Source organism: Scleropages formosus, chromosome 22, assembly GCF_900964775.1.
Source record: "Scleropages formosus chromosome 22, fSclFor1.1, whole genome shotgun sequence".
Taxonomy (NCBI): domain Eukaryota; kingdom Metazoa; phylum Chordata; class Actinopteri; order Osteoglossiformes; family Osteoglossidae; genus Scleropages; species Scleropages formosus.
The window spans coordinates 2,794,830-2,818,084 of record NC_041827.1 but is presented as its reverse complement, the minus strand read 5'-3'; the positions used below and the strand labels follow the sequence as shown (position 1 = coordinate 2,818,084).

Here is a 23,255-nt window from a genome sequence, read left to right as displayed (position 1 = left end):
ATGAAGCTATTTAAAAAGCATGGGTGTATCGGGTGTATTTTTGTATCGGTGACACTGGAGGCAGGCACTTTGAGCTATTTTGCTCTTATCGTGTTGCACTGATGTAACGAGAGGTGATTCTTGAAAAACGAACGAGGGAGTACCAGGTTTTGGTAAGAGCACAAGTCCTTTGGGCCATTTCCCCCCCCCCAAAAAAAAAAATGTCAAACGAGTAGAAATGAATGTAAGGTCCGGTTTACGCAGTGCTGCTTGCAAGATCGTGAGGCTCACTGACTCGCACCATGCTGTATGCGGAGAAAAGTTTTGCACACCTTGACAAATAATGAGCTTGGGGGCAGTGTGAGGAGCTGTCATATCAAACTTGGCCATTTTCTTGGCTTCAGTAGAGCAGCTAAGAGTCGCTTACTCTCCCTTTGGGCATAATGTTTAATGTCCAATTGTGGAATCAGTGACAGCAGCTCATCCCACAGCTGAAGACCTGACAGAAGACCGTCAACAGACACATTTCTGAACAAAGAGAGCTTTTGTTCACTTGGATTTACACCATGCCTCATGCTCTGTTCAGGGTCTCCAACACGAGAGCGCAAGTACAGAATGAGCTCTTCTGGACCACACGATTTCTTTGAGAGAGATCAAGAACTCTGTGACACAATATCTAGGCATCTCTTTGCTTCAGATTCCAAAATACATTTCCCAGACATTCAGTAAGGTGTCTGTAGAAGCTTATCGGATAAGAACGGTGACCGTGGCCATGACTCATGAGTTCTGCGATGCACGTTAGCCTTGAATACAATAGCAAGTCCGTTCTTCACTTGCGGCATTAACAGTTCTACAGTGTAGGGACAGTACATTTTTGTAGTGTGCTTTTTGTGTTAATTTCAGTTATTTGAAGCCATACTTGGGTCAAAACATTACAACGTTCTCTAGCCATGGTTTTCCCAGCTTGCCTGTGAGACTAAATTTAATATAAATATAATGCCTGTACGAAATATTTGCCCTATTGCGCTTTACCAGATTTTGCTTTAAGCAGTGATTGGATTGATTTTATTTTTCTTCTGGTGTGAATGGCTTCATCTGCAGTGAAGTCTGTTGATGTAATTCACTTTTTGTATTCTCGGAGATGTATACCGCTTCAGAGAAGAGAATCTGCTAAATGAATAAATATAGACAATTCCTTCCATTTGGCACTTTTCTCAAAAGTGCAGCTGAAGACTTCAATGGAGGACATGTGCTGCTAATGCTGCCTCTCAGGATGCTCTTCAGATTTTCAGTGCTGAACTCCAGGTCCCAACAGGTCCTTTACTAATGCAAGTTTTGCACTTGGTTTGAACCTACAGGTGTGGCCATGGAGTATTTTTATAGGCTGTAGCCTCTGCAAACGACAGTGAAAGTGTTCTGCCCCTGAAGAAGAAAATGGCACAGTGTTTGCTCTTTAACTGCTGACTCAAGAGTCATGTCAAGTGAAAGGTGCTGGCATTTAGACACAAGGCTGTTTTTAAATTTACATTTAATTGACACTTTTCTCCAAAGCAACTTACAACTGTTTACCCATTTATAGAGCAGGGTAATTTTAGTGGAGCAGCTTAGGGTAATTACCTTGCTCAAGAGTACTACAGCCAGAGAAGGGGATTGAACCTGCAACCTTTGGGTCCAAAGGCAGCAGTTATAATCTACGCTACCAGCTGTCCAGCATTTAATCGGACACCTCTACTCTATCTGTACTTTGTAAATGTGTTGCAATGAAATACTTAGGAAATGTGACCCCCACAGGTGGACAGAGACACTTTTACCTCTATAGCCTTATACACTCCTCAAAAAAATTAAAGGAACACTTTTTAATCAGAGTATAGCATTAAGTCAATTAAACTCCTTGTTCTGGTCAGTTAAGTAGCAGAGGGGGTTGTTAATCAGTTTCAGCTGCTTTGGTGTTAATGAAGTTAACAACAGGTGCACTAGAGGGGCAACAATGAGATGACCCCCAAAACAGGAGTGGTTTTACAGGTGGAGGCCACTGACATTTTTTCCCTCATCTTTTCTGACTGTTTTTCACTAGTTTTGCATTTGGCTAGGGTCAGTGTCACTACTGGTAGCATGAGATGATACCTGGACCCTACAAAGGTTGCACAGGCAGTCCAACTCCTCCAGGATGGCACATCAATACGTGCCATTGCCAGAAGGTTTGCTGTGTCTCCCAGCACAGTCTCAAGAGCATGGAGGAGATTCCAGGAGACAGGCAGTTACTCTAGGAGAGCTGGACAGGGCCGTAGAAGGTCCTTAACCCATCAGCAGGACCGGTATCCGCTCCTTTGTGCAAGGAGGAACAGGATGAGCACTGCCAGAGCCCTACAAAATGACCTCCAGCAGGCCACTGGTGTGAATGTCTCTGATCAAACAATCAAAAACAGACTTCATGAGGGTGGCCTGAGGGCCCGTGGAGAACGTTATGCTGCCTGTAACATCGTTCAGCATGACCGGTTTGGTGGTGGGTCAGTGATGGTCTGGGGAGGCATATCCATGGAGGCACACGCAGACCTCTACAGGCTAGATAATGGCACTCTGACTGCCATTAGGTATCGGGATGAAATCCTTGGGCCCATTGTCAGACCCTACGCTGGTGCAGTGGGTCCTGGGTTCCTCCTGGTGCACGAAAATGCCCGGCCTCATGTGGCGAGAGTATGCAGGCAGTTCCTGGAGGATGAAGGAATTGATACCATTGAATGGCCCACACGCTCGCCTGATCTAAATCCAACAGAACACCTCTGGGACATTATGTTTCGGTCCATCCGACGCCGCCAGGTTGCACCTCAGACTGTCCAGGAGCTCAGTGATGCCCTGGTCCAGATGTGGGAGGGAATACCCCAGCACCCCATCCGTCATCTCATTAGGAGCATGCCCTGACATCGTCAGGCATCCATACAAGCACGTGGGGGCCATGCAAACTACTGAAGACCATTTTGAGTTGCTGCAATGAAATTTCAGCAAAATGGACTAGCCTGCCGCATCATTTTTTCACTTTGATTTTCAGGGTGTCCTTGAATTCAGCCCTCTGTAGGTTGATAATTTTCATTTCCATCTAACAATGTGGCATCCTTTCGTTCCTAACACATTACCCAGTCCCTATCAGTAGAGATATCCAGCATGATTCCCCCCCCCCACTGAGATCTGATGTGTTTTCAAAGTGTTCCTTTAATTTTTTTGAGCAGTGTAGTAATGCGGTAGTTGGTGATGATGTAGTTAAAGCTGGAGCCTTTGAACAGAAAGGTTGCAGGTTCAAATCCCACCTCCAGCTGTAGTACCCTTGAGCAAGGTACTTGCAATAAATGGATCTGGTAAAATTACCCAGCTCTATAAATGGAGACGGTGAGCACTCATGCTGTAGATGGTGGCGACAGCGAGCTGCGCAGGGAAGATCTGCTCTTCCAGGGCCGGCTGGACCCGAGCGATGCTTGAGTGTGGGGTGTTAACGGAAAAAGTCTGGTAGGACATCAGCTTAAGGTCTCGGCAGGACTGTGGGCAGACATGCAAAACAGATGTCAAGGTGGGTGTAAAGGAGAGCTGGTGTAGTGATTAGACCTTAGAGCCGAAGGTTGCACATTCAAATCTCATCTCTGGTAGTACCCTCGAGTAAGTTACTTACCTTAAAATGCCCTAGTACAATTACCCAGCTGTATAAATTGGTAAATAACTGTACATAGCTGCTTCACACTGTAAGTTGTTTTGGAGAAAAGCATCAGTTAAGTGAATGTAAATGTTTCAGGACTGTTGCCCCACACGGGCATACTGTATTTCACAGTGAAGTAGAGCGGAGTGTTTCGCTGTTTCCATCCAGCGGTGGCAGCGGCCGGATCACGTGCGCGGCTCTTTACTGTCACCTGGCGGTGACGCGCGCTCTTCTCAGGCCGGCAGCTCGGCTTCACTCAGCGTTTCGTTACTCGTAATACCAGCAGCTGGGACGAAGAAACGAAGAAAATTCATGAATGTGATTCCTTTCAGTGTGTGGTGATCCGCGGAAACATAACGTACAGCGAGTCAGATACGAAAACGTTTAACAGAGTGCGCAGAGGGTTATGTTTATATCGCTGTGCGTTATGTACGCTGCTGCTGCGAATGGATAGTCCGGACGCTTTCCTTTGACCACGCTGTCCCTAAACAGCATTTTAACGTGACCTGTGACGATGTGTACTCTAAAATCCCTCGAAAACAGGGCTGAATAAGCGCTCTCCGCGAACGCCTGAAGCGACAGCGCCGACAACTCCGTGCGCGAGACTCGGCACGCTCCCCCGCGCACGAGCCGCTTCAACAAAGGACACGCCCGTCGCGGGAGCACGCAGCGCGGCGACGTCGCGATGACGTGCACGTCCGAAGGGGGCGGAGCGAGCGAACTGATGCCGTTCTAAATAAAGACGAGGGGACCGTTTGATTACAAACATTAGACTAGTACGATATCACAAAAGGTAAGCTGGAGAAATGGGCCGTTCGCAACGGGTTACGCCATCACGAGGGGTGCACGGCGGCGCTTCTCGCGCACTGGGGGGCTTTGTCTGCCATTGCAACTTCTTGCATTTGAGAGCAGCTCATTGCAACGCCATTACTGAGTCGTGCAGGGAAAAAAAAAAGGGACAAGATGGCCATGTTTCTCCTGCTCGTCGGCGCGGGATGCGCTGCACCGCATTGGCACGCTTTTCGCGCCGTCGCTCGCTGAAGACCCAAATGTCAAGTGTTGAGGCGGCTGAGCTGCGAACGGCGGCAAAGCGTTTCTCCTCTCGTTCGTCCCGCAGACACGTCCGTTTCCATGAATCCATCTTTCCAAACGTGCAGACCGAGCCTGCGATTATTGCACACTTTTTGCCATAGCTGCATGAGTAAATCACCTGAACTGTTGATTTGAAAGTCTCGCCTCAGATTCGCGCATGTAAATTTTATTTGACACGCTCATGCATGTCCATTCCCTTTATTATTTATGTTTTTTAATAATACAAAATTCCTTAGTTTAATTGCACTCTTGGGAATGTGGACTACTACGTGCCATAAAGGTGTTCCTTTACATTTGTTGAAGCTTTCGAACACCATCGCTTCATGTTAATGCGGGCAGTGAAATGACAGATGCGCGGCCGCTCTGATTGGCCGCCGCGGTGCACGTGCCAGACAAACAAACCAACGTGCCCGTGGTGAACGTGAACGTGGAACGGGCCCTTGACTCAACGTGCGCCTCCTCATTCCTTTCCTTTCCTTTCCTTTCCTTTCCTCTCCTTTGTTCCCTCAGGTTTGCGACATGCCTGTCCGTCGTGCGGCCGCTCGGACCTCCTCCCAGGAGACGCCCCCCAAGACCACCCCAGAAGGAGGTGAGAGGATGGTGCTGGGTTCGACTCCTGGACGCTGCAGTGCTGTGGGGTTTGGAGTAAACGTACTCTAAGCCATGCTTGAGCGAAAGGAGCCGGAGGAATTTCCATCCGGAGTAATACCTGTCGGAAAAGCAGGATTTCACAGGTCAAGAACCAAGTATCAGAGTAGAAGGACCGTTGACCTTTGACCTCTGTTAGGTCAGCTAAATATCCATCTGTCCGGGTGGCTTCTATTGTAAGATTCTTCTGTTATTACTAGCCAGTGAATTACTGGTTAGGACTCTTTTGCTGAAGTCCCTGATTCAGTTCCTGCTCCTGCTGTACAGCCCTTGGTCAGCTTAACTTGTATTTATTCCTTCAGGCGACGCTTTTCTGCACAGTGACTTGCAGTGATTTACCCCTTTATACGGTGTGGTAATTTTTTGCCAGAGCAATTCAGGGTGAATACCTTGCTCAAGGGTATTAACAGCAGGAGGTGAGATTTAAACCTATGACCTCTGAGTCCAGGGGGGGCGGAATCTCTAACCAGTTCACGATCTACTGCAATTGATAGCGTAACTATACCCTGCTGTTGAAAAGGATGTTACTGTAAAGTTCACTAATAAACAGTTAAATGAAAGGTACCTTGTATTAAATAAAGGTACTGAGTAATAATAAAAAGATCATAATTCCACACAGTGGCTAAAGCTACTTTCCTCGAGTGGGGTCGCAGCGGCCGGAGCCTAACCCAGCAACACAGGGCGCAAGGCTGGAGGGGGAGGGGACACACCCAGGACGGGATGCCAGTCCGTCACAGGGAACCCCAAGCAGGACTCGAACCCCAGACCTACCAAAGAGTAGGACCCGGCCACATCCGCTGTGCCACCGCGCCCCAAGATCATAATTAGTAGTATTTATTATGTGACCGCTCCCATGTTAAGGGCATCATGCGTGGATTGAGCGCTGCCCCACTACTGTCTTTACTCTTCTACTGTGATTTACTGTGTGGCGGAGGCTCAGTGGAGGCCTTATGTTCACAGTCACAGCGAGCGCTTTCTGCATTTTCCTATTCACAGAGGAGGCCGTCCCTCCCTCGGCGGAGCCCACCGCCAGTTCGGAAGAGTCAGCCTCCACGGGGGAGGAGCAGGAGGTACCCCCTGCCGCTCCAGCCCAGGAGGAGAAAGGAGGAGGACAGGATGACAACGTGAAGGCCACCGACACGGAGGAGAAAGGCGACGAGAAGCAGGCTGAAAACGGTGGCGAAGGGGAGAAAGGAGAGAAGTAAGCGGCTCGATTCATAATTTTTCTTCTCTTGTGCTACTCTGTGCCCCCAACAGCTGTTCAGTTTTTTAGCCCTGTTCCTGACAGGCCTTGTGTGTCTTTTCTATTCCAGTCCATCACTCACTCAGTTTGTCCTCTTACTAGGTAATTGTTTCTGCAGCACAAATCGGTTGCCCCAAATCATACCTTGATGATATGTCATTGGCAAATGTTATCTTATTTTTTTGTTTTTATTTGAAGAATGAGGTAATTGTGGGGATTCCTTTGGGTGCTCTCATTTCCTCCCACAGTCCAAACACATGCAGTTCAGGTGGATTGGCAATGCTAAATTGCCTGTGGTGCGAGTGTGAGTGCGGCAGGTCTGTGAGGGACCAGACTGTCGCATCAAGGGTGTACCGCCCCCCAGCCCAGCCCTGCGCCCAATGCTTCCGGGATAGGCTCCTGTTCACTGCGACCTTCTTAAAGATGTTCATTATCACTTGGAACAATTGCAGGGAGAAGGACACTGGGAAAGAAAAAGAAAAGGGGAAAAGGGTGAAAAAGACCATTCCTGCCTGGGCAACCATGTCGTTCAGCAAGCGCACCACTACTGTTTCCCTGTACAACCAGCCAAAGGTGGACGACATAGTGATTGAAGCGATCCAGGTCTGTGCCCCCATCTCACTCACCCACTTGCTTCAAACTCCATGTCTTTAATGGCCTTATTCCTGCACGGTAAACCTGGTTGAATGGAGTCCCCTTCACCGCAGTCCTTCTAAATAGAAGTGCACACACTTGTGCAGAGGCTGTTTACATTGTGTCCTTACCTTTTGTCCTCTAGGTCAGTGTTCTTGACCAACACCATTGGGTACAAGTTTTAATGTGTCTTAATTTTGTCATTTAAAATTTTTATTGAGCTTAAAGCTAATACGAGTATTAAAGTTTAGGGTTGTTCCAGCTGTTTCTCTAATGTAATTGTATCCAAAATTTTTAACATAACTCATAAATAAATCGGAGGATGGCTATCATTTTGTTCGTAACTCCAAAGTCAGGCCTTCTAAACTTGGGGATTATGGCTTGGAGGTGTGACTTTGGAGTTACGAACAAAATGATTTATGAACAGCGCTCTGGCTCCATTCTGTACGTGTGTTAAGAAGCTCAATGTACAATAATAATTTAGAAATGGCTTCTTTTTTTTTTTTTTTTTTTTTTTTTTTTTTTTTTTTGCAGAATCGTACAGCTTGTATTTGATTGCCAGTGAAGCTTAATAAGAGGGAAATCAGAGAGGGGAAGGGTTCTCATTCAATTTATTTCATTCAATTTATTTTGTACAGTGCATTCAATCAAAATTCCAATCAAGGTTGAGTGATACACTGTAAGGCAGAATATAAACCAAAATACCCTCTGGACTGTGATATCTGCCAGTCAGTACCTTGATCTGAAATATTTAATCCAGGTAGAGTCGTGACATTTGTTCCTGCATGCTCTGGAGGGGAACTGCTTAGCCTGGATAAATAATATTGTACTGCCTTCTGGAAAGTGGAGTAAAACGGAATTTGTGTCCATTGGTTCCGAGCTTTTCGTTAGATCAATACTGACAGGTTCAGTAAAGATTGACAGGTGTTTAATATTTGCTTAACAGTCCAGATGAATGCAGTTTCGGTGACCTTCCTGTGTTGGGTACTCTACGTGGGTGTGATGCCAACTTAACTCACACTAACACACATCTTTTGATAAGTCAAAACTCTGTTCCAGAGTCAGCGCTTTGTCAGCTGCTCTGCCATGTTCCCACAGGCCTGCAAGGACAAGTCTGGAGCTTCCACCTATGCCATCAGGAACTACATTGTGAAGAAATATGCCTCCCTGGAGCTGGACAAGAAGAAATTCCTCATCAGGAAGGCATTAAAGCGACTGGTGGAGAAGGGTGTTGTCAAGCAGGTGTTACTTGATGTCCTCTTCTTAGTCAGACGTATCTGGTACAATGAATAGTGTTATGAGCAGTGGCCCTCGGACAGATTGTCGCTCAATCCTTGATCTCCTGTGAGCGTCCAGCTGTCACAGGTATAAGCATGCATGTGGATATGAGTTCATTTTGTAACTCATGCACCTCATGTCACTTCTAGCTGAAGGGGAAGGGATTCTCTGGAAGTTTCACTGTTGGCAGGCAGTCACCAAAATCAGGCAACCAGGTAGGTGGTGGTAGTGCTGATGGTGATGATGAGTATAGCCATGTGTGTGAAATTGGAACGAGTATAGAATGTTGTTATGGCTACTTGTTAATTGTGAATATCAAAAGCTGCATGACAGTTGCAGATAAAGGTCCAAGCCTTTTTTGTTAACGGTGTTTGACGGGAACAGGTAGTAAGTGGCACTGAAGATGATTCCCACTACAACTGTTTGCAGACGTTGGGAGACACGCTGCCGCTCATCATCACTCGTCTGTGTGAGCCCAAGGAGGCCTCCTACGTCCTCATCAAGAAGTATCTGGAGCAGCACTTCCCTCAGTTCAACATCGAGCAAAGGTCCTTCGCATTGTCTTTTCGGGGTCAGAGGAAGCTGTGTGTGTGATAGGACAGAGCCGTAGGGGTTGATGATGCATTCGTTATTTTACATAAGTTAGTGGTGAAGAACTGAAACAGAACTTACTGTTACGGGGAACCTTTTGCCATGTTGCATCACTTTATCTATATGCTTGTTGATGAGGTCATTTTTGTTATTAAAAAGCCTCTGGTTCCTTTACAGACCCGACCTCCTGAAGAGTGCCCTGCAGAGAGCTGTGGACAAAGGCCACCTTGAGCAGATCACTGGGAAGGGAGCTTCGGGAACTTTTCAGGTTCAAACCGTTTTTTTTTTTTTTCCCCTCCCCCTCTCAGTTGGTACTTGGATCTTTTAGAAGGAGCCAAATTTGTTTTTGTTTGCTGAATTTAAAAAAAATGAAGTTTTCTGCAAGCACATCAGAATTATTTATGGATTACAGGTGATTCTGACGGAGGTGAACTGGTGATTGAAATGGGTGACAATTGAAGTCGATGATTAGCATTTTTCTGAATTGACAAGTAGCCAAATGGCATGTATGTCTGCAGTGACTGTGGTTGGGGCAGATGACCATTTTCAACCACCTCAATACATCTCTTATGGTCAAAAATGTTCAAACTGATTTTGAAACATATTGACTACTGTGAGACGTTTCACGCTGAAAGCTCTCATATCTGTAGTTGTTCGGCCGTGTTTGGTGTCGCACTGTTTAATGGGGATGTTGCACAGCTGTCGGTTAACGAGGTCACTTCCTTTGCATTGTAGCTGAAGAAGGCAAGTGATCAGCCCCTCCTGCAGGGAGGGGAGCTGGAGGAAGCCATCTTGACAGCCATCACAGCCATGAATGAGCCCAAGACTTGTAGCATCACCACCCTGCGCAAGTTCCTGCTGGAAACACACAAGGACAGCAAGGTCTACAAACTGGGTGAGACTAAAGAAGGCTGATGGCGGCCCGTCTCTCGTGCTTCAGGACCACGTAGTGACTACGTCCTGTACTGCTGATGTGAACAAAAGGTCACGTCGTTTATTTTGTTGCTCAGTCAACACTTTAATCTCAAAGTGACTTACAATTGTCTGTTGAGACATGTTTTGATACTTTCCTGGATCATATAATAAGTGCCTTGCTAAACAATAGTTCACGCTGGTAAACTTTTGATTATAAGTCCATGTCCTTAAAAAATGCCACTTAACCCGTCAACAGGGTTGTGATTATCTTGGTGTAGCACTAACGGTTCCGATTTTCTTCCAACAGTGGGAAACCTCAGGAGGACCCTTCAAAGGTGCAAGAAAATGGGTTGGATGGAGCAGATTACTGGCAATGGTTTGAATGGGTCCTACCAGCTCTCCTACCCCTATTACCCCAGGTAGGCGGTGTGTTAGAATTCTTACGTTTTGGATGTTGGTGGTGGTCTGTGTGTTTTTGTGACATGGGAGCGGTGCTGAACAGTCTTGGCAAACATGTCCAGATGGTTTTGAAAATTGTGACTGGAGTTCCTCGTACAGTGTTAAATTGTTTTAATGGAGTCATGTTGGGAGGAAGTGGTATAAAAAAATATATAACATACATAATCATGGCGCTACACCTGGGCTGTTCGGGCATAGGCTTGAATACAGCTCAGTCTGTGTGGAGTCTGCGTGGGTTTCCTATGGGTGCTGCTGTTTCCTCCCACAGACATCTAGTTCAGGTGGAATGGCAATGCTAAATTACTCGTAAACTGTGAATAGGTGTGTGTGTGTGTGTGTGTGTGTGTGTGTGTGTGTGTGTGTGTGTGTGTGTGGGGCAAAGCTGCAGTAGACTGGCATCCCATCCAGAGTGTACTGCCCAGCGATTCCAGGACAGGCTCCAGACCACTGTGACACTGAAAAGCAGTCAGTGAAAGTGACTGAGTGACATCAGTAATCAGATCATAGATCTAAGTGCTCAGTCTGCACATGTTTTTGGCAGTCTTTGAAGTGTATTTGATCACGTGTCCAACCCTCTCCAACAGTCCTGCAGTGCTGTTTCCAGATAAAAATAAAGAAAAGGAGAAATCTAAACGCAGGAGACAGGAGGACTCAGAGTCAGACGAGAGGGACTCTGAGGAAGAGGACTCCGACGAAGATGAAGGACCTCCTCCAAAGAAAAGGTGGGTATCTAGTCTGCGGTTACAATGTGAGGTCTGTCAGATGGCAAACAGCATTGTCTGAATGGTAACTATTCACATTTCAAATACTGACGTGTCTGTTTCAGATATGGACAGGATCTTTTTCTAAAAAAAAAAAAAAAAAAAAAATTACAACCCCAAATATAAAACAAGGCTGACAAGTTATAATGTTTCTCAGGAGTGATCAGAAGATATCACTAAGATCCTCCAAAAAGAGACAAATACAAGTATGAACCACAACTGCAAAATACTATAAAGTCATAAATACTAAATGAAATAAAAGAAATACAGGTCTCTGAAAATTTTCAATGCAAATTTGAACTTACTTAGCATTTAGTACAACATGCTGAAAATACATATAGAAAACAGTCCTAGCTATAATTCTGTTAACACCCCAAGAGATAATTTTAACTGTAAACTCAACTGGGGGCAGCTGGTAGTATAGCAGTTACAGCTGCATTGGACCCAAAGGTCACAGGTTCAATTCCCCACATCCAGCTGTAGGACCCTTGAGCAAGGTACTTACCCTAAATTGCTTGGGGGGGGATATCCAGCTGTATAAATTGGTAAATAATTGTACATACCTTAACATTATAAACCTTGCTTTGGAGAAAAGTTTCAAATGTAAACTTTACATGTGTATTTTCAGTCAGTCTTTTGTCGGTGGTCTATGCTTTATTTTTCATTTTGAGCGCATGCTGGATAAAAATTGGATAATTGAGACATATCAAAATGTATTAATGGCAAATTAAACTTTTCTCACTCGAGTGATTTTATGAATTGTTGGTGTCCAGAGTAGAGCGTGTATGTGTCCATCTAGTAAAAGGGCCAAGTGACACCCCGAGTGTTGGCCAAGGAGTAGTTGCATACATTTTACATTTATTCACTTGGCAGATGCTTTTTTCGCCAAAGCAACTTCCAGTGAACTTTATGTAGTGTTATCAGCCCACACACCTTACACTTACACTGCTAGATACACTACTTACAATGGGTCACTCATCCATACATCAGTAGAACACACACACACTCTCTGTCACTCACACACTATGGGTGAACCTGAACAGCATGTCTTTGGACTGTGAGAGGAAACCGGAGAACCTGGAGGAAACCCACACAGACACGGGGAGAAAATGAAAACGCCACACAGACTGAGCAGGGATCAAACCCACGTTCTCTCGCACCACCCAGGCGCTATGCAACAGCAGCGCTGCTCGCTGTGCCACCCATAGATCTCAGGACGTTTTAAGGACAAAAACATTTTCACATCAGATGGGTTCAATTTCTTCATAAGGTCACATGTACAATTTATGATCAGTTTTGTGTCTTCAAAGTTGTTACAAAGGAGACCCCAGACAGATGAGGGGATAGATTTGGTGACAGTTTGCTAATGGAAAAGTACACACTAATTTGCATATGACTTAGATAAGCCAAATGCTTATGTGTTCCAGGTGTAATTTAATAAAATGTAAATTGTTTACACTGTTACATTTATTGATTTTTGTTGCATATGCTTTTCTCCAAAGAGTGACACTCTGATTACTAAGTAGTATATAGGTGACACAAAGTTCCTTACGGTTATTCACCCGTGTATACAGCAGATCAGTGTAACACACATACACACACTCTGGGCACTTTAGGTTCTTCAAATCACCTGAAACATCTTGCTGTGAGGAAGAAACCTACTCAGACACAGGCGGAACATGCAAATTCCACATAAACATGGCTGGAATTAGAGCTTCATCTGGACACAGCCCAGGCTTTGTGAGGCTTCAGTGCTAATTGTTGCACCACTGTGCCACCCAGCCACAGTAGTGTACATGATGGCTAAGATGGTGCATGAATAAATACTGCTTCAAATCCCTCATCTATAATACTTGCTAAGTGCATGGGAGTGCTGATTATAAAATCATTTCCAGTTTTACATCTGGTTTAAGTCTACTAAGCTGTTGCTGCACCTGGTTAGATGGTTTGAGCATCAAAGAAAAGGGTCAGGGTGGAATATTTCACTTAGAAACCATTGTTCTGGATTCTTTCTTGTACCAGCAGCCTTCATGTCTTTTCACTACTGTTTTAAGGAAACAGCAGAAGAGGTCGCCTCCCAAGTTGCCCCGCCCTCCCCGCGCTAAGAAGAGCTGGCAGGCCAGTCGAGTGAAGGCCAAGGGCAAACGGCCCGCTCCGGCCAAGAGACCTCCAGCCAGCCCCAAGAAGCCCGCTGCACGCCCCAAGAAGCCAGTGGCTCCTGCCAAGAAGCCGGCTGCCAAAGCAGCTTCGGCAAGCAAGGCGGCACCTGCTAAGAGCGCTCCACCTGCGAAGAAGGCGCCGCCTACTAAGAGCACGGCCAAGGAGAAGGCCGATCGCTCCAGCAAGCCTAAGACGCTTGTCGCCAAGAAACTGACGAGTAAGGCCCCCACACGGCCAGCGCCCAAGAAGGCGCCATCCAAGAAATCTACCCCCAAGTCTGCCGTGCAGGCCAAATCTGCACAGCGCAAGTCCCTAAGGTCTAAGAAATGAGCACCACTGCACTGAGAGTGAAAGGTTTACATTGGCTCTCAAATGCTGTGCTTTGCCATAGTGTCTTTCCCTCTCACTGCCTTTGGTCTCTTTTTTTTTTTTTTTTTTTCTTTCCTTTTTTTTTTTCTCCCCCCCCCCCCTCTCTGAAGTCATAAGTTCGCAAGCAAAAGTTAAGACCATTCGAACTCCTGACTCATTTTTCGGTTCCCCAGCGATTTCAAATTAAAGTGGAGTATTACAAATAACTTCCTGGGGGAGAAGTATTAGTAGGTGTTTAGTGGAGCTATAGACTCAATCTTTTTTGACACATAAATAGAAGAAAACTTTCTATCAGTTTAGCCTGTATACAGATTCTTGTTTAGCAAGTAGACCCTGCTTTGTAAGACTAACTTGTGAGCCCAGACAGTGAGTCTTTGTCATAGGTACAAGTCCCCCCCCCCCCCCGTTTTGTAAAGCTGTGTTCATGTGTTAATAACTTGCATTTCTTGTTCTGTTCTAAGTGTCTCTCTAAAACACTTGAGTCATCCTCATTTTGGGTTTGGGGATTCAACAGTTTGTGTGGTAGCACAAACTTTTTTGTAATAATTCATAAGAAATATTTGAAGGTGATGGAGCTAGAGCAGTGTTTGGACCATTTTGGGTTGGAATCACTTCTGTGATGCAAATGGGTGGACATTAAGTCTTTGGTAGTCTGAAAATGTATGTAAATCAGGTCTTCAAGAAGTATTTGGTTAATGTATGTATAAAATACAGATCGTGATCCCAATCAAATTAGTGGGGGGGGGGAGCAGCAGCCGTTTTCCATGTGCTAGTGAATGACTGCATAATTTTGCTTCTAAAACGTGCTTTGCTCATACAAACATTCACTCATACCCTGCATGCCTGTGCCCTTCATTTGTGATGCTTTTTTCTTTAGTCATTAATAAAGTGACTATATTTGTATTTGATTCATTTCCTCAAATCTTGATTTTCAGAAAGTAGGAAACGTGGAAGGTAAATTGAATGGCCAATAAAAGTACAAAATCCAGTGTGAAACCTTTATGCAATTATATTGTTAATATTACATCCATGCGGATGTTCAGTAAAATCGGTGTTGTACTATTTTTATTGTGGCTAAAACTGGACTGAGATTCATTGTTTCAAATTCAGGGTTGATTTTGCGCACCAGTACCTGTGAGGGAGCTCGTGCTTTTTGGTGTATTAATATTCCTTCACGGTAGATCAAGATCATACAAGAGCGGCAATAACTCCCGTTTGGCGCATTAAAAAGATTCCGTTCTCGTCCGACAGGACAGGACACGACGAAGGTGTAAACGCCGCTTCCTGTCTGTGAAGCTCACTTCATGAATGTGAACAATGAGCGCTATGGAGGAGGTGGTTGGGGGGGGGTACATAGACGTTCCCGTGATACCACGTGACAGCGTGGGGATCAGCGCGTCACGTGACGCTCTCAAATTCTCGGAAAGTCGTAATGTTTTTAGCGTGACAAGGAGAGCATTGCGTTTTTTCTTTTTTAAAGTAATAATCCCAAATTCATGTTCCCCGGTGCGGGATGAGTTAAGAGCGTGTTTGTGCTGCCGAATGTTAATCTTGTTCATGTTTCATGTGACGCGTTATTGCCTGGGGGGTGCGGTGGCGCAGTGGATTGAACCACAGTCCTGCTCTCCGGTGGGTCTGGGGTTCGAGTCCTGCTTGGGGTGCCTTGCGACGGACTGGCGTCCCGTCCTGGGCGTGTCCCCTCCCCCTCTGGCCTTATGCCCTGTGTTACCGGGTAGGCTCCGTAACCCCGTATGGGACAAGCGGTTCTGAAAATGTGTGTGCGCGTTATTGCCTCGTGTCTGTCTGTGTCCCAGTGAAATGTGCAGTCCACTATTGTAGAGTCCAGTGAATACACCTGTCCGGGAAAGGGAGGGTTAATCCCACACACTTTTTTTTCACATTACATTGTTTATTGCTGTCTCTGACACCTTCTTATTAGGATGCTACTTGCAATGATTTACCCATTTACACAACTGGGTTATACTTCTTAACACGACTCGGGATAACCTTTCTCAGGGGTACCAGGAGGTAGGATTCAAACCTGGGTCCAGGTCCAAGGCAGCATCTCAAAACACGACGACACCTGCCCTTTACTAGAGAACTGTGTTGTAAATTCAGAGCCTGGACTGGTATGTGTAGTGATGATTATGATAATCATGTGGTGGTGGACTTCACCTGGGGACAGCACGGTGATTATTGCCGTAAAATCTCAGGGTCCTAGGTTCCAAATTCAGTCCTGTTGTAGTCAAGGTACTTACCCTGAGCTGATGCAGTAAACCTACCGAGGTGAATGAATGAATGAATGAATGAATCATTGTGAGGTTGACTGTGGTCTCTTCGGACAAGCCCAGCCGCACGTTTCGGCGGGTACAGGAGTGAGGAGACGGTTGGGTTGCGCTGCGCGTTGGCGTCTCCCCGCTGTGACGTCACGGGGGGGCGCGGTGGTGAGGAGCTCGCGCTGGGACACAGCTGTCCTGCCAGTCTCTCCGCTGAGATGCGGGTCCGTCTTTGTGGAGCCGTGTGCAGCTGTACAGTGCGCTATTAAAGTAAGTTATTATTCGCCCTTTGCTCGTGCACTGGAATGGCTTGGTGCGTCTCCGCCGCGTCTGTGAACGCTTTTACTGCGTTCGAACCGTCAGATCTGAAATTTGTACTTTCAGTGGGGAACCGCAATCTGGGGGTTATTTACGTATATAATAATACACTTAGACGTGTTTTTTCCATATGAAACTGACTAAAATGTAGACTTTTAGAAACTATGCGGTCTACTTCAGGAGGAGGTTTTGGTAACGTGGGCTGAAGTATCGCTTTCAAACTTCCCTTCTGGAAACGGTTATAGTAATTTTAATCGCTGTACAGAAATGTGAGGGAAACCGAAACAGGACTCCTCCGGGTGCACTAAATTTGGTAAGCCGGAGAACTTGCGAACATAGTCACTGTCAGTGATTCAAAAACATGGTTCAAATCCCACCGACGGTGGATGTTTTAGACGGATAAGTTTGGTTCGCGCTGTCGCCGTGTCGGTCTCAAAGATGAACCTGCCGAAAAACTTTGTGAAACGTTTATTGCAAAGCCCGTGTTCTTTGTGTATTTTATAAAAAGTGATTTTGAAAACTACGCGGGCTTCTTTTATAGTTATTTTTCGAACGAGTTTGATTCGGAAGTGAACAGTGTCTTTACTAGTTGTTTCGCGTCAGGAGGATTCGCACTCGGGGCTCGCGCTCACTTTCGCTTCTGCGCCTCCGCGCTCCCTGCTGCTGCACGCGCAGCGCCCGCCAGTCGCAGCCTACACGTGCGGGCAGGCAGGCAGGCAGGCAGGCAGAGGCGCCCCTCCGCAGTGGACAGCCACCCACCCACAGCGGCCCCGATCGTTCCACATCCCCTTGGACAGAGGTGTCCGAAAGGAGAGCCGTCAGCCCGGGGATGGGCGAGACAGCAGCCGCAGAAGAAGATGGAACTGTGACGAGATCGGCCGAGGTATGGGCTCCTTCCGTGTTTCCCTCACCACTTTCCGCGAACTTCAGTCCTATTTACCTTATGTGTGGACCTGTGTGTGCTGACAAGTGGCACATTCCCCGGGCGGTGAGTGGGCACACATACTTTGGTCATCCAGCTGCTCCTGCTCCCTTCCTCTGCCTTCATTTTGGCTAATTCAGGTCTTCACAGAGCTTTGCTGCTTGTCACTTCTCTGGGGTATTTGGAATAGATCCCGGAGAACCCCCCCACAGCCAGTCTAACCCCTGACCTCTGTCCTCGGTGCAGTACGTGGGGTCCTTCCCCGTGGATGACTGCTGCCTGGATGACCAGATCCAGCTGCTACACAGACAGCTGCAGTTTCTCAAGGTGGGTGCAGCAGTGAGTGCCGCGTGTGTATCCTGTCTTGTTGGTTCCGTGTGATGGTACGTGTTTTACTCTGGGCCATTTATTTAGGCCAAGCCCTTTGTCCTGCTAATCTAGAACAGGGATCATGCAAATTCTCTAATGCCAGTGGCAGAACACTATACTGTCTGTGGGACAGCAGGTATCATAACAGATAAGGAAGTGGACCTTAAACATGAAGGTTACTAGTTCAAATTCCACTCCTCCTGTAGTTCCCTTGAGAAAAGTGCTTGCCCTGAATTGCTCTGGAAAAATAATCTGCCCTGTAAATGGATAAAAATCTGTAAGATGCTTTGGCTAAAAGCATCAACTAAGCAGATAATAATTTGTGTGCCTTTGATGGTAAACTACAAGATACTCAAAACTAAGTGCTTAACCCATGCCTTTGCCAAAGGACTCACAACATGATCCCTTCATATGGCTTAATGTACTGTATTACAGAGAGAAGTAAACTACCTTTCTCAGGCATATAGTACCATATTGCATCTTGGGACTTAGAGACCAGGTTCTTCTCTTGTAACCTGACTGAAGGAGTTTATGCTCATAACTGCTAGGTCTCCTGCTACTCTTCTACCTTAAATTAGAAGTAATAAAGTATCACCCACTTTTTTTTTGTTTTCTCTTACAGACTTGCCCCAGGCGGAGGTCGGTCTCCTTAAAATTCTCCATCAAAGGGGTGAAGATGTATGATGAGGATGAAATGGTGAGGCCCACATTTCTCTATAGGGGACTTCAGCCTATAATCCTTTTTTTTAAAATGGTATGAATGGGTCAGGAATTGCTTTGTGTTATACTTTAGTGTGTTCTTGCCTTTGATCTCATACTGTATGCTGAATACAGTACTGAGTGAAAAAAGATTTGGGGGTACTGTTTGCATTTTGGCACAGTAGCTACGTATATAAAACGTCATTGATTCGAAAGTGTGTGTTTGCTCCTAGTTAAAGGTTTAACGCTAATGTGATTATAACCTCCATATGCACAACTGTGAGATTTAAGACTGATATACAATATATCCACCTTACCATAACTTTAATTGCAGGAGCCAGGCATGGTTCAGACTGTGTGGTCTCGGTTTTCTCGCTATGTCCCCAGACCTTGCTGATGGCCCACGCACTGCGCAGGATCTCCCTCTCCACCACCTGCCCCTCAGATGAGCAGTTTGCTTTCGTCTCCCACAACCCCGGGAGTCTTGACACCCAGCTCTACTGCCACCTCTTCAAGGCGAGACACGCTCGAGCAGTAAGAATTGCCGCACTAGGTTTTGTGTCAGCTTCGTCGTTCAAGTTACAAACAACTGACCTGTCATGATCCCCTTTCCCATTTGTCTGTTAAACCGCAGGCCCAGTTTCTGAATGTGCTGTTGTGCCGCTGCTTCCAGCTGTTGTACCTGCAGAAGAATCCAGAGGAAGCTGAAGGGCAATCAGCGAGCCCCCTGCCAACCCCCGCTCCATCCCTGCTCAACCAGGGTTTCCCCCTTAGTGTCAGTGCCCTGGTGTCTTTCCGGAGGGCCCCCATGCTGGGACTTCTGTCAGGGGAAAAGGTCAGCTTACACAGAGCCCTCGAGTTGATACTGTGTTTTTATGTGTGATGGCACAGGAGTTTATGAGTGGCTTCATTATGGTAGCACAGTGAACCCCTACCCCCACTGCTGATGTAAGTTGTGGGTGGAGGCAACTCTGTCCAAACTTGTCTGTTTGCCCTTAGCCTTGGCTGTTCTGCGGGAGTTGACATAAAATGTAAAGGAGCAATCCACTGCTGGGAAACACAAAGGAAGTCTGCCCAACCTCTAACACGCACCTCAGATCCCTCCCTGTAGGTTCAGTTACTTGCGTCCTGTCAATCAGTAACAAAAGCCTTCCTGATCAAGAAAGGCAAACTGCTGATTATCGGAGCAAAACAATTGCTTTTTCATGGCATTCAAGGTTGTGTCTTATTGCTGTTATTGTTACTATTATGTGTATTCATTTTGTGTGTGTGTATGAGTAAATATTGCTGTAATAACAGCTGTACATTTTCAGCATTGCTTCAGCACTGAAACACTGGAAAAGATGAGGTTTCTAATGTTAAGAAATCATACGCTGCTAAATATAGAGGTTGTTTTTCATTCTAAATTCTTATTAAATTTGAATGACTCTTCTTGACTGCCTCCTTGGACAGCCCCCCTCCCAGCACAGTGATGAGCAACCAAGCAGCCCAGAGGAGGGCCCCACCTCTTCTCCCATCCTGGTGCGCAAGAAAGCTATCAGAAACAAAGTGCTGCGCTCCGGGGCATATCGTTCTTTTACTTACACCTCCCACAAGCAGCGAAGCATGGAAAATCAGCTCAACTTATCACAAGGTGGGCCTCGTCAGCCAAGAGCAGTCAGAGCACCAACAGCCTAATCAGAGGAAAACATACACTATCAGTATGCTGTGTAACCTTTGTCTTACCTGTGTAATACAGCACTGAACCTGTGTAACATTTGGAAATGCTGCATGAAACTTTAATTCATGTTAGCCATTGGCAGAGTGTACTTTTGAATCGCTTGAGAATTGTCACAAGCTGGAAATGGTGCATTACGGGATTCTCTACAGCCACACACACCCATGAGAGGTGATCCCTGTCTTCAATTTGAGCTTGCCACAAGACTGTGTATTAAACACAAACCCAGAGGCTTGTGGTGGCTCTCATAGCAGTGTGTTGGCTTTTCATTAAGAACTATGTCTTTTTCATCCCTTTGCTCCTCAGTGAGTGCTTTTCATCCACTGTGAGTCTCCAGTGAAGGACATTTATTTTGGTGGAAGTCTTCCCTTTGGGGATCCGAGGGCTTCTTGAACACATTAATACAGAAATAGCCTCACCAGAAGACCCTGAGAATGTTGTCCTCTTGGAATGACAAGAATCCTTCCTGATTCTGTGTGAAACAGGAAAGAGGAGGGAAAGCCAGGCTGTTCCAAGGGGCCGATCCCCCAGCCTGGCTGAGACAGAAGAAGCCCTTGCAGAAGCTGTGTGGTGCTGTGCTGGCATCTCTAGGTCAGTGCCCTCATGTGTGTATATGTATCACTTTTACACCTCTTTTGTACCTGGGAAGGGTGTTAGGTTGAGGAAATAGAGCTAGCAACAGATGTGCTTCCTTCCAGTGATTCCCTCATTCTTTGATTAGGTCACCCTTTGAGATGTTGTGGAGCATTAATAAGTTGTGCTCTTCCACCTGTACCAAATAAAAGACCAAAGTCCTAGCGCAGAAAAGATGACGCTATGTTTTAAAGGCTAGAGTCAACATCCTATCTCCCTGTCATTATAAGTGATCCCATGACACTTTACCAACACTTACATTTATTTATTTAGCAGACCCCCCCCCCAAAATCAATGTACAATGACAACAAATTGCTGTTTAGCTGATAGCATTGTCCAAAGTGACATACTTCAAACATTCACCCATTTACATAGTAGAGCAATCACAGACACTCATTGAGTCACAAATACACTACAGCCAATTACGAGTCACCGGTGCACGTGAAACATGTCTCTGGATTGTGAGAGAACTGGAGCACTGTCATTAAACCAGCAAGAACACTGTGAGAACATATAAAGTCCTCCTAGATTGAATTCAAACCTATATGAGAATGCAGAGCTCAGGTGCTGTGAAGCACTGCTACTACCTGCATCACCTGCTTGTCACCCAGAGTAGTGTTCACAGTTTTGTTGCCCCTGCCCAGTTTCCTTCCCGCGCTATAGCGGGAAGAAACCATGTCAAATATCATCATGCCTAGTGTGTTACTTAGCTTTCATAATTCCTTTAATAAAAAGTTGATGTGTGATGAGCTTTCAGTCATAGATTTGTTGCCATGCCATGGTAAATAAAGTGTGCTTTGAGAGCTGGATGAACACTTATGTAACAAATGCAGTCCATTGTTGTCGTTCTTATTGCGAGTCCTTGATGCTGCTGCCGATGACAACCTCATGCAGTGCATGAATCAGCATTTGGACTCCATTATGACTGCCTTGGCAACATTTCTTGTATTTGGAGGCCACAGTGGCCATCACGAGCAGAAAAACTGCTGGGGAATCAGGGGTTGTGGGGGCGAGATCACACCATGCACTGCAAGACTGCAGAGCCCCGCGTGACTTCCTGTGTCTGTATTCCAGTGCGAGCAGCTCTTCTCTGCTGGAGGACGACGTCCTAGGCTCGTTCCTCCTCTCCTCTCAGGCCACGGCACCTGGGTGTGGGTCCTTGACTGTACGCTGCCCCTCCGGCCTGGTCACATACAAAATCAACAAAACTAGTAAAGGAAAATACCTACTTCAGGTGGGGAAGTTTCTATTGTTCCTTAGCCCAAAAGCATAATGGCAGTTTACACAATATTTGTTACAGTACAAGTAGGTCCTGCACTATTTGTCACCAGTGTACGCCTACTGATACAAAGTGCAAGTTGCATCCTATAAACTTTGTTCAAAATAATGCGTGCTATGATGAGCCAATATGTTGGTTTTCGCTGACTGACATGTGTTCACTTTTTCTCCTCTTGTTAGAATTGTCACAAAGAGTTTGACACCATTGCTGCCTTGGTCGAGCACTACCATGAGTTCATGGGGGAGCTGGAGTGCCCACTGAGCTACGCTCGCGTTAACCATTGCTACGAGTGGGATGAGAACATTGGAAAAGCCCTGACTTTCAGCACAAGTAAGGTCCCAGTTAATGTGTAGCAAGATTGCACGGAAATGACAAGGTGTGGTGCTTGTCTTTAATCACTATTGATTTGATTTACATGACCAGGAGATGAGTGAGTTCTCAGTGTGAGATTGCAGTCCATTGGTCACGAAAATGCTGTCTTGATGTACATTTTCAGACAGACGAAGAAACAGTTTGCCTGGTTGATAGATTACAGGGTTCTGAGAATTCAGTCCATACAGAGCTTTATACACTAGTATTAAACATAAGCAAATGTGATCCCTTTCCACTTCAGTTGAAAAGTCAGCCTCAATGCTGCTTCTACCTCTGGGAGAACAGTTTGGAGTGGAGTTCTGCTCACAGAAGTGTTTGTGTTTTCAGCAGTCTGACTGCAGGCTGTGTACCAATGTGTTAACCCTCTTACTGGGTGGAACTTGGGGATACTCACTCCTTTTATTTGCATTTTTCTTGTAGTTTGTAAAACAGCTGCTCCTTACTCACAAAGATGGTGTAACTTCTTTTGCAGCAGTGTGGTTTTAATACAAACTAAAGTCTATGCGGTGCTCCAGAATTTGTCTGCCAGTGCCTGTACCCTCCCTGCATCAGCTGTGATTCATGTCCATGTCACCTGCAACTGCATGATGAGTGGCTGCATTCGAACTGATGGTCTGTTCAAAAGCCTGCAGTTCATTTTAAACATACTGTGCTGATACACTGCTACTCAAGTTAATTATTTTGTGTATATTTTTAATTTTAATGCATTGTGAAAGAAAATGTTTCTTGCTATATTAAGGAAGACTGACGTGTTTATGATTGTATCCTTTGTATCACAAACTACTAAAAACCTCTTCAGGCAACAATAAAAACCAACTGTCAGAATAAGTGGTCATTCATGGTGTCTGTCCTTGATTGTC

At 45.8% G+C, this 23,255-nt stretch overlaps 2 protein-coding genes across 8 annotated transcripts; both read left to right on the top strand.

Annotated features, from left to right (window-relative positions):
* The first annotated feature begins 4,307 nt into the window (after positions 1-4,307).
* On the top strand, positions 4,308-14,710 carry hp1bp3 (heterochromatin protein 1, binding protein 3). The gene is made up of 12 exons (XM_018725248.2): positions 4,308-4,454; positions 5,264-5,342; positions 6,398-6,602; positions 7,097-7,247; positions 8,376-8,519; positions 8,705-8,770; positions 8,985-9,103; positions 9,324-9,414; positions 9,882-10,041; positions 10,369-10,480; positions 11,105-11,242; positions 13,336-14,710. The coding sequence occupies exons 2-12, from the start codon at positions 5,273-5,275 to the stop codon at positions 13,769-13,771; spliced, it is 1,692 nt and encodes a 563-aa protein (XP_018580764.1). The 5' UTR covers positions 4,308-4,454; positions 5,264-5,272; the 3' UTR covers positions 13,772-14,710.
* Positions 14,711-15,590: 880 nt separating this feature from the next.
* On the top strand, positions 15,591-23,218 carry sh2d5 (SH2 domain containing 5). Of its 7 annotated transcripts, none has more exons than XM_029247625.1 (10): positions 15,591-15,838; positions 17,008-17,287; positions 17,573-17,653; positions 18,318-18,392; positions 18,782-18,928; positions 19,029-19,229; positions 19,847-20,027; positions 20,597-20,702; positions 21,819-21,978; positions 22,203-23,218. In XM_029247625.1, the coding sequence occupies exons 2-10, from the start codon at positions 17,234-17,236 to the stop codon at positions 22,374-22,376; spliced, it is 1,179 nt and encodes a 392-aa protein (XP_029103458.1). In that variant the 5' UTR covers positions 15,591-15,838; positions 17,008-17,233; the 3' UTR covers positions 22,377-23,218. The 7 variants fall into 7 exon arrangements, with proteins under 7 accessions (XP_029103458.1, XP_018580853.1, XP_018580852.1 ...); XM_018725337.2 differs by lacking the exon at positions 15,591-15,838 and adding an exon at positions 15,859-16,356 and having other exon boundaries at positions 18,782-18,910; XM_018725336.2 differs by lacking the exon at positions 15,591-15,838 and adding an exon at positions 15,860-16,356 and having other exon boundaries at positions 17,080-17,287.
* Positions 23,219-23,255: the final 37 nt, after the last annotated feature.

Excerpts from the sequence above, each read along its gene's own strand:
- sh2d5 (XM_029247625.1), top strand. The coding sequence starts at position 17,234 with ATGGGCGAGACAGCAGCCGCAGAAGAAGATGGAACTGTGACGAGATCG. Across the intron at positions 17,654-18,317 it reads GACAGCTGCAGTTTCTCAAG|ACTTGCCCCAGGCGGAGGTC; the intron begins GTGGGTGCAGCA and ends TTTCTCTTACAG. Across the intron at positions 18,393-18,781 it reads TGTATGATGAGGATGAAATG|ACCTTGCTGATGGCCCACGC; the intron begins GTGAGGCCCACA and ends CTATGTCCCCAG.
- hp1bp3 (XM_018725248.2), top strand. The coding sequence starts at position 5,273 with ATGCCTGTCCGTCGTGCGGCCGCTCGGACCTCCTCCCAGGAGACGCCC. Across the intron at positions 7,248-8,375 it reads TAGTGATTGAAGCGATCCAG|GCCTGCAAGGACAAGTCTGG; the intron begins GTCTGTGCCCCC and ends ATGTTCCCACAG. Across the intron at positions 9,415-9,881 it reads GAGCTTCGGGAACTTTTCAG|CTGAAGAAGGCAAGTGATCA; the intron begins GTTCAAACCGTT and ends TTTGCATTGTAG.